This window comes from Hibiscus syriacus, unplaced genomic scaffold (assembly GCF_006381635.1).
Source record: "Hibiscus syriacus cultivar Baekdansim isolate YM2019G1 unplaced genomic scaffold, ASM638163v2 tig00111852_pilon, whole genome shotgun sequence".
Classification (NCBI taxonomy): Eukaryota; Viridiplantae; Streptophyta; class Magnoliopsida; order Malvales; family Malvaceae; genus Hibiscus; species Hibiscus syriacus.
Genome location: NW_024063204.1, coordinates 29541 through 40924, shown reverse-complemented (window position 1 = coordinate 40924; position 11384 = coordinate 29541). Strand labels below are relative to the sequence as shown.

General features: G+C 28.3%; 1 protein-coding gene across 1 annotated transcript; it reads right to left on the bottom strand.

Annotated features, from left to right (window-relative positions):
• Positions 1 to 317: 317 nt before the first annotated feature.
• LOC120172550 lies at positions 318 to 2740 on the bottom strand. Its single transcript, XM_039179983.1, has 5 exons — positions 2073 to 2740; positions 1869 to 1982; positions 1099 to 1265; positions 805 to 1009; positions 318 to 697 (listed from the first exon to the last, which is right to left on the bottom strand). Exons 1-5 carry the CDS (start codon positions 2613 to 2615, stop codon positions 518 to 520), a joined length of 1209 nt encoding a protein of 402 aa, XP_039035914.1. The 5' UTR covers positions 2616 to 2740; the 3' UTR covers positions 318 to 517.
• Between the last annotated feature and the right edge of the window lie 8644 nt (positions 2741 to 11384).

Sequence of the window (11384 nt, the reverse complement as noted above, 5' to 3'; positions counted from 1 at the left end):
ATTAAGCTGATTAGAAGTAAGATGCCATCCTTTACGTGTAACCAAAAAATATATATCCTCCACCCCATCCTCGACTCGATCCAAATTTTTAAAATATAAATTTGACTTAATACGACCCGTTATAAAATAACTTAATTAAAATTAATAATAGAGACATGGGATATTATAACAGTTATCCATAAATCTATTTAAAGAAATTATACTATTATCTTCGAATTAGGTCCGATCGAAGTTTTTTCACCCTCCACACGAACCCAATCTAACCCAAACCCAATCATACAAGGGGAACTTTAAGGCACAAGAAATATGATCTCTGATTTCAAACATCTTGTAGCTTTACACCTGAGGTTTAACTTAATCTGTTCATATAATCCGGATGTGACATCGAATAGCCTCCGAAATTCGAATCTCAATATCTGTAGCGCTATTTGTATTTTCAAATTCGAATCTCAATATCCGTAGTAACGCTATTCGCATTTTCAAACTCGGACGTCTTTTGTACCGAGAAGAATAACGTTTATAGCTTCAAATTGAGATCAACTTGTCTTCCTACTTCTCCACCTTTACAATTGGTCATATATATTGTTGTTGCTCTGTCAATTTGCACCATTGCTGGTGGTAAGAAGCTGTAATAAGGTCGATACAGCTGGTTTACTCCGCCGACTCCCCGCCGGACAATCAGTTCTTCGAAGCTTGCCTTTAACACATTCACAAGATTTACGTATGAGCTAATGAAGAAGAAGCAAATGATCGAATAAGATCGAGGGGAAAACAGAGATGGTGTCATTTGTTGTTTAAGCTAACCTGATAAGCTAATGATTCGAGGTAGGGCAATTCACACTTGTCATAGGGTAAGACGGATGAAGGGTGCTTGAATTTCGAGCTCGAACACACCGGTTCAGTTGTTGGAGGGGCTAATGTGAGAAAATCTCCATCAAAGACCCCATTTTGTTTGATGCTTTTCTTGGATTTTGATTCCATATTTGAAGTTGAACATGAAGGTCCTTCCCTGGAGAATGATGCAAGATGAAACATAGAAACAGGGAGAAAACTTAGAGAAAGGGAAGTTGGGATTTGAATCATAAACCTCAATCGAACCTGAAACTCAGGGTGCCAGGTTCGAAATTGAACGTGCTACAGTTGCTACACGAAGCTGTTTCAACTTGTCCATTAATGGAATGAACAATGGGAGGATATTTGCTGAAGATAGGTGGACCTGGGGCATTGTCTAGAGAAAAGGGATATGATCTCTTCATGCCAACCACCTACACGTTGTGACCAAATTTACATAACATCAAAGGTCTAAAAGGGAAAGAATGAAGCATTCCTGAACTCAAAAGTTAGCTTAATCTGCTCATGCAGACACTTTCTAAATGTGGTAGTCGAAAAATTCAAAGTTCGAATCGTAACATAAGTCCTTCCCCTATTGGAAAAGTTTAACAAGATAGTCGAAGAATAGGGGAATAGATTCCGGATGCTAAATACAAATCCCGAGCCTATTCTACCTTTCGAGGATGAGTTTATCATAGGATCAGTTCATGCCAACCACCAAATTCACACACTAAAGAGAGAATAAAGCATTCCTAAGTGAACTCGAAACTCAACTCAAATGGTTCATGCAGAAATCTTTAAAAACCGGTATCTAATAAATTCGAAGTTTGAATCCTAGCATAAATCCTTCCCCTATTAGATAAGTTTAACAGAGTAGTCTAAGAATAAGAGATGCTAAATGCGAATCTCGGGCCTATTCGATGCTACATTCAGATTCATTTGGCATTAAATTCAGACTATAAACATCAAGAATTTCATAACTAACAGAATAGTTGTAAATGGAAAGAATTGAAGGGAAATTGAGCACTGATATATACCTTATCATCTTCAGGCAATAAAGGTGTACAATTTCCATAATAGTTTTGGTTTGAAGGGGGCTCCATTTGAAAATTCAGCACAGATGTTGATGAAGTTCTTGATGATAAATTCATCTGCATTAATTAAATTCAAACCCCAATCTTTTATCTATCAACAATGGCAGAAACCAACCAATTACAACAACACAAAGCCAACAATCTCACCACTGAAGAAGTTGTTTGCTGAAATGTCTGTTGTGCAGCCCTTTGCATCAAACCCGGCAAAGGCCAAATCGGTTCGAATTCGTAAGGCAAACTCAAATTAGTCCTGGAAGCCAAACCAGGATCCAATCCAGAACACTCCTTTTCGATGTTGTTATACTCGAATTCACAAGAGCCCCACAATTTATTTTGACCATTATGAACAACACTGCCATTGCAGGTCCATGGAACAGTGTCTGCAGCAGAAAAAGGCGGTCCGAACATAGGATCCGGGACAGGCAAAGGTAAACACGATGCCGATGCCGGTACCGATGATTTACGAGTAGGGCTCGGCAGTGACATGACAACAGGGGATTGTGAAGAAGGCAAGATTGAAGCATCTTTCTTTTGTTGTTCTTCAATCCTAATCTTCTCAAGTTGAGCCACACCAAGCCCTCTTTGAGGGACCTTCTTAGGCCTTTGTTTCATTGAAAATCTACCAAAAATTTTGTTTCCAATTCCACCACCGTTACTATTACTATTACTAATATGCTCTTCTTGAGCCATTGTTTTCACTAGCTTCCATATATGGTTTAAACAAACACACACACTTAAATTTTCCCAAGAAATTTATGGAATCAAAGGAAAGCCCAATAATGAATGAAGCATTTAAAGGAACACCCAGAGCTCAAAAACACTTGTTGAAGAGAGATTTAGATAGATTTTTTTAAAATCAAAACAATATATATATATTATCAAGGATAATAAAAGAGGGAAATCTAGAGAAAATATACACAAAAAAGAAACCCCAAATCTCGTAGATTATGGGAGTCAAGAGAACAAACCCTTAAGCTTAGCCAAGTTTTAAGCTGAGATAGTGAGAAAGAAAAGTGGAAAAATAAGAGGAGATCACTATATCCGAGAGGTTTCAGATTTTCTCTAAAAAGCCTCGTTTGTCTCAGATGAAAAGTACAGAAATTATATGCGAAAAAAGCTGTGAATTTGATTGTTGTTTTTCGTGAAATTCAAAACCATGCAGATGCACATCTTTAGTTTACTGTAAATATACATTTTCTCTCTGGTTTCTCGCCCAAATCCTCGGTCCAACTCTTCCTCTTTCCATTCCTGGGTCTCCTACACCCTCTCTTTCAGCTTTGTTTCTTTTATTTTTCTCGGGAAAATTACCTTCTCTAAATTTTAAATTCAAACTTCAGTTTTTTACTTGTTCGAATGGATTATTGTAAATATTTAGGTAAAGTACACAAATGTTTACCTGTCTACGGGTATTTTTTTATTAAGTTACTTAACTATTAAAAGTTATAAAATGGTTCTCTGATTATAGAGTGTCACTTTGTTAAGTCCTTCGACTACTAAAAATTATAAAATAGTTACCCGACTATTCATTATGTTCCAAACTCGTCTTTTTCCGTTAAAAAATTGACGATTGTCTAAGTTGGACATTAACGTTAAGCTCATAATACCTTTAGTTTTTTAACGAAAAAGATGAGCTTGGGATATAATGAATAGTCGGTGACCATTTTATAACTTTTAATAATCTAGGAACTCAACAAAGCAACACTCTATAGTTGAAAAACCATTTTATAACTTTTAATAGTCAAAGGACTTAATAAATCAATATACTATAGTTGAGGGACCATTTGTGCACTTTACCGAAATATTTATTATCAAAATGATACTTTCAACTCAATTTTTTATACTTAATATGTTATAATTCAAACTTCTAAATTTATTTAAATATATTAATATACTAAGCAGATTAAAAGTGGTCTCAATGATTAAATAGATTATTGTTATCCCTATAAATTTTAAATTAAAATACCAACTATTGTAGAGTATTTGAACTTTCATATTTCAATAGTTAATTTAAAATATATATCACTATTTATAATCATCAACGATCAAATAACTTAAAAAAACAAATCTAAAGTTAAATTAGTTGTTGATGTTAGGCAAAAAGCCACATATAGCTAAAATAAGTCCTTGCATACTTTTTTTTAATGGGGTCATTCAATTCAATTCAGAAAATAAACTTATGTTATTTTTTATCTACATTTTTCTTCGTTCAACTGGTGTTGACGTGACAGTTTACGATATTGATATAGCACTTCACGATGCTGACGTGGTACTCTACTATGGCGGATAATGTGATAGATAAATTAAATTGGTTTTTATATTTTATTTAAGGGTCAAATTGATTTTTTTAAGTTTAAGGACTTAATTATTTTTTAAATAATAGTTATTTTAAATTATAAAGATACAATTATTATATATTAAAAACTCATTATTAAAAAAATAAATATTCATGTTAAAAATATTAAAACTACAAATTAAAAATTTAATATATGGGAATAGAGTTAGCTAATTTTTTATATAAAGTATTGTTGCTAGATAAAAAAAAATGATTATATATTCAAACCATAGCCACTCTTTCTCACTCTCTCCCTCTCTCCCCTCCTTTTCTATTTATAAATTGTGTCAATTTTTATAAATCAAATCAAAAAAAATTTAATTTTATTTAATCGACGACGACACTAATTATCTATTCGGCTAATTTGGTCATTGTTTTCGTTTATATTTTTTCTCAGGGTTAGATTTGATATTGCCATGACTGATCAATGTGTCACTTATTTAATATAATGTTGATCTTATATGCTTTGAAATCTCGGATTAATTTGGATACGTATTTTATGTTCATTTATAGTTTTCTCATGTCGCCTTACTATAATTTGCAATTTGTCGATAGTCTTTCAGTAGTTTTGTATTTTTTGTGGTTCATTTACTGATATAATCACATTTGTTTTGTTAGTTTTTGTGTCAATGGTTATAGAAAAATATTCTAATTATAATTTAGTTTACGTTTATTGTCATAATTGTAAATCTTAATTGTAACTTTGGATATTTTTTACTTTTAATAAAACTAGATGCTTTTTATAAAAAAAAAATATTGTTACTGGATTAATCGAGACTTACAAAATTTATTATGTTTTCAAATTATATTTTAGGTCAAAACTTGTTAAATAATTGTCTTTAAAACTAATCCAAAAATTATAAGTCTCGACTAATTTAAAATTTTTAGTTTTTGATTAATCCAGTAAAAATACCATAAATGTCAGGGGTGTGAGTGTTCAACGTCGAAATTTGTACATATAATACCTTGTATTTATTCTGGATTAATAAAAAAAATTGAATTTTTTTATAATAGTTTTGGTGCTTTTAATATGTATATTCAAATTTTTAGTAATTTAATTTTTAATTTTTAATATTTTATATTTAACTTTTCAATATTTAAATAATTTTATATTCATAATTTAAAATTTATTTTTTAAAAATTAAATAAATCTTTGATCTTTTAAAAAATAATTTGGTCCTCGAACAAAACCAAAAAAACAATTTAGCCCATTTATCATATCATCTATCACGTCCTCAACCAAAATAGATTAACACATCAGTATCGTGTACCACCATGTCAGTAACGTGAACTGACACATGTCAATACTGTAACGGTTAACGATGAAAAACGTTAGTCATAACCACAATAGATTTTTTTTTGAGATAGAGGATCACATTGAGAAAAATAATACGAGAACGACATTAATTTTCTTAAAAGTACTCTGATACTCTTTTACCTTCGTTATATTAAATCAAACATCTTCCAATATTATTAATAGTTCAAATTAATCTTAAATATCAAAACATTTTAACTGAGATATCAAAATATAAATATTATAATTTGTTAATCTGAATATTAAATATCAATTCAAATATAATTAACACATTTAAAATATATAAATTAAATATCAATTCCAATATTAGTGCAACTGAGTTTATATATAATAAACTTTCATTAATTTTTTTTATTAATCATTAAAAACTTACTTTCAGCTAAATAGAATTACTTTTATATATCGAATAGATTTATGGTTTGGATATGAAAATAATCTAAATTTTAAAAATTAAATTTAAATTAGTTTAAATCCAAATATAAAACAATTAGATTTGTAAATTTTTTCCATCCATGGACGAAGCCTCATGGGTCAAGTGCATCTCATTATTTAGAGAAAAAATGTGAAATTTAGTAAAATATGTAAAAAAAATGAAAAAAAAATTACATACCTATTACTTTTTAGAAAAAATATATTAAAATTTTAGATTCTATTTTAAATTTTTGGATCCTTCACTTTGTGTTGGGAACTAAGATAGTATTGATTGAAGGATTAATTTGAATAAAGAAGTTAAGGTATGTAATGAGATTAAAAAAATGTTTAGGTATCAAAATATAAATTTTACCCAAAATTTTAAATTAGGTTCATTTACGTAACAAACCCTTTCTATTTTGGTAAATTATGTATTTATTGCCTAAACTATCAATTTTGATTAATTTTAATATCTAAACTTTGAATTTTTTAAAAACCATACTTAAAGTTTAATTTTTATTTCATTTTGATACCCATCTACAAAAAATAACTTTAAGTTTCGATTTTTTTTTTAAAATTTAATTATTAAAATAGACTAAAATTGATAGTTTAAGTTCTAAACGTGTTTACTTTTTATTGCTAGGTTACTAAAATAAAATAAAATAAAATAAAACGTTATATATGATTTTAAAAAAAATTAAAAATTTAAATACTAAATCAGAATAAAACTACCGGTTCAGATACTAACTAAATACATAGGTTACCCTTCTTTTTATTTTGAGATTGAAATCAACTTCAGAAAAATAGGGGAAACCTATATCACACAATCATAATCTTCTTTTTGTTTTTCTTCCTATTAATCCGACTCGTAAATCGACTCTCAAAACGACGGGATGACGCCGTACTATGCTTTCACAGCCGCTGCAAAAGCAGAAGGCGTCGAGCCAAACATGTGGTCGTCGCCGACGATATCGTTGTCGGTCTCTGTTCTCTTGACGAATCGGCCTTGATTCGGCGTAGGCCTTCCGGGAGGCGTATCGGATTGTTTTGATTCGGATTCTGGTGATGTTATCTAGCGGAAGAGGGATACGTGGAATGATTATTCACCATGAAAATTAAGGATTTCTTAAAGTCTGGGATTTTAATAATTTTTTTGGGTATCTCTATCTGTTCTGTGCCTGTGCTGACATGGGCCCAATCGGAATGATGAAAGCGACGGCCCGTTTCCCCCAACTTTTCACGAGTCAACTTGAAAAAAGTATATTGATTTCTGACTTAATAATCGACTAATTTAGATTAGGTATTAGATAGGTGATATCGACTCTGTTAACTAAGTTTATTTCATTCGCAAACGTGAATATTTAAATTTTTGATTCCTTGCTTAAGGGACCTAGTATCTCATCCCACTAGACTAATTGATTGTCGATATAATTAAATTTTTATTAATCTAGGGTAAATACAAAATAATGTTTGTTTAAAGATAATGATTAATCATTTAAAATTGAACATTCATATCCCTGGTACTGTTGGTGTTCAAAACCATCAAGGAATAACAACAGTTTCTTTACCGTCGATATGATTTAGTTAGTACTAAGTATAATTAATTAAATAAACTTATCTATTTCTTTCAATTAAACAAGATAAAAAAATTATTATTATTATTTTGATGGAAAATCAATAATTTTATTAAAAAGGTTAAATATCCAAAATTCTAATAAATGTTAATCAACATAAACATAAATGGAACGTATAACATTTTTCTATAATCATAACACAATAAACTAGTTAATTACAAAAAAAAATATTAAAAAATGATCAAAAGATAAATACAAATAAATTTGACTACATTAACATACGAACTATAAAAGATGATCAAACTATTAAAACACCACTGATAATCAGAATATATCGTCATGAAAAAAAATAACTCACTAACGCAAATTATGTATATAATTCTAATATGATATATCAAAGTTGAAAAGATCAGTAGGATAACAAATAAGTGTCATATTGAACAATCGAAACGACGTTAATAAAATAATAATAGACATAAAATCGATAACGAAAACTGAAAATATGTTAAAAGAACAAAGAAAAATGTGTCATAAAGTTAGAATTATTAAAACAAATAGAATAAAATAAAACGCAAAAATATGATATAAGATAATAAAATAATAATAAATACATATAATCGGTGATCAATATTAAAACTAATATATTCGGTTATCAAATAAGGAAAATAATGCAAATAGTTAACCTTATATTTTATCTTTTATTATATTTTTTGATAAATTTGTGATGAATATAAGATAATATATGTTCAAAGACATTCAACCAATTGATAATAAATACTTATTCTTTGTCGTTGTTTGAACCCAGGACATGTAAAGAGAATAATAGTTCTCTTAATCACTTAATTCGTGTCGCACTCTATTTTTTAAATTCATACTTTTTTTATTTTTAATCATTTATAAATATATAATATCTCGAATAATAACTATATTAATAAAAATGGTTAATTACATAGTTAATCATTTATGTTTGTGTTTTATTTATTTTTCCTTACTGGTTTCAAAAAAATATAATGTATGGTCATTTTTTTTATTTAAGATATGATCAACACAAGTTAACTATCATTAAATATTTTGATATAATCACCATTTGATCAATTTTATTTACATATTTTCTTAATTTAGTATTATTTTTAATAAATTAAAATAAATTTAATCCTCCAATCGAATGACGTACTGTGTCACTGGTGCCACATGTCACCATTCAATTGGAGGGTTTAGGTTTATTTTTAATAAATTAAAAGTAGGACTAAATTGACTTTAAAAATTAAATACAATATTTTTAAATTAAATTAATAATAAAATATATTTATTAAGTTAGTATAAAAAATAAACCTAAACCCTCCAACCGAATGGTAACATGTGGCATGACACATGGTATCATTTGATTGGAAGATTAAATTTATTTTAATTTATTAAAAGTATGACTAAATTAAGAGAGCATGTAAATACCAGGGACCAAATGTGTGATTTTACCAAAATACCACGACACTTAATTTGTTAACTATTAACGACAGTTAACCCGTGGTGATCACATCTTAGTTAAATAAAAACGAAAATGATCATATCTTAATTAAATGAAAACGAAAGTGACTATATGTTATGTTTTTTTAAATCAGTGAGGAAAAATAGATAAAACACAAATATAAATGATCAATCATGTAGTTAACCCAAATAAAAAATAATGTTGGATATTTTGGGTATCATGGAAAAGGTAGCATTCCCATAATAAATAATGTTTTGTTAAAAATGGGAAAATGACAATATCTATTGTCTTCCTTTGGGACCATCTTTTTAATTTGTTGCCCCTTCCGTTAAGGAAAAGCTTCTATTTGTCTGTTATTATTTCTATTTTGAAGAATTTTAAAATATTCCTTTTTGAAATATTTAGTACAAATTATCATTAGATATAGGCTTCAACTTCGAGTCATTGTGCGTTTAGAAAATTCTCGATGGGAGATTTACCTGTTAAAGTCAGGTGTGCGACCCAAATCGATCTAAATTAATTTGGGTAAACCCATAAAACCATAGGGGAAAATATATTAATCATATATATTTTTTTACAAAGTAATTTTAATTTATTATCTTTTTAGATTTTTTTTCAAGTTTTTAGAAGGACAATATTATCAATATTGCATTAAGTGACTACGACATATATTTTATCATAATTATTATTGTGTTTTCATTTGTCTTCTTCTCATTTATTTTATTTCTAATTTTTGTATTATTTTATTTAGTAAGTTTTTTTTGGTTTTTTTAATAAAATGATAAATGTATTTTTCTGCAGTTGCAGTATATTTTTATCTTTTTATGTAGGGATGGTAATTTCATCTGTATCCAACGGGTTTTGACAGGTTTCGATTTGATCAGGTCGGATTTTTAAAAGAAATTAGGGTCGGGTTAGATTTTTTACGGGATGAAGTCAGGTCGGTCGAGTTTGTGTGGAGGGTGAAAAAATTTCTTTAAAAATTATTAATTTTTAATTAAATCTTTAATTTATATCAGGTCGGGTCGGGTTTGGGTGGAGGGTGAAAAAACCCCGATCCGACCCTACACAAGGATAATAATGTAATTTCTTTAAAAATTATTAATTATTAATTAAATCTTTAATTTATATCAGGTCGGGTCGAATTTATACTCTAAAAATTAGATTGGATCGAAATTAGATGAAATATATACTTTTCGAGTAGGATCGAGTTCGGCTAGAAAGTGTATATTTTTGGGTTGGATTAGATTGACCAAAAACCTGACTCTAACCTGAATCGTTGTTATTCCTATTTTTAGGGATGAATTTAACATTATTTTTCTAATTGATAATTATTTAATTATTTTATAGATTTGTCCTTGATTTGAAGAAGATTCTTTCATTTTAAATAAGAGATCATAATTATCTTAGATATATTGTACTTAAATTATAAATAAAATTAATTGTTAATATGTCGTAATTGTTGTATTCATATTTAGGTAAATATTTTATAATGTTTATTATTCATTATTAATAATAATATTTATTTGTATTTTTTATTTTCTTAAATTATTTTTATTACGTTTTAAAAATATATTTTTTGGTACCTCAAAACTATAAGCTGAAGATATTGGCACAAAAATCTTTAAGAGTTGCCGTCTGAGGCTTTTTTACCCCACTGACACCGTTTGTTTTTATTTTTACTTTTCTAACACCGTTCCACCAATATTTCCAAAACTAGCACCCTTTCTGCTGAGTTGGCAAAGGCGCGTCCCCGGGGGCGCGCTTTACCCGGTTTTTTCGCTGAGTTGGATGCCACGTGTGAAAGGCACGTCCCCGGGGACGCGCCTTTGCCAACTCAGCAGACACGTATTTTGTTTTATAATAAATAGTTTATTTTTATTATTATTATAAATTAATAATATATTATGTAAAATGTTTCGATTATAATGTAAGAATTATCAAGTTTCGAGTATTTTTGATTTTGATTATCGATCTATTAATTTTATCAGTTAATTATTTAAATGTTATCAATCTAATCATCTCATATCAATATTTAACGAAAATATTGATGCATAAGTTAATAAATTAGTATAATTACATATTTAATCTTCAAGACTTACATATTTTATAAAATTAGTCTTATTGAAAATTTAATTTAATAAATTTAATCCTCCAATCAGAACATGAAATGTGTCATCGTATACATAAATTTTTTAATAACTTTTAATTTGTTTAATTTAATATTTTTCTCTACTTAGAAGGTGGAATTATTATTATATTTAAAAAAAATTATAACTAATAATATTAAATATTATATTAAATAAATATATTAAATATATTTATGTATTTAAAAGTTAAAAAA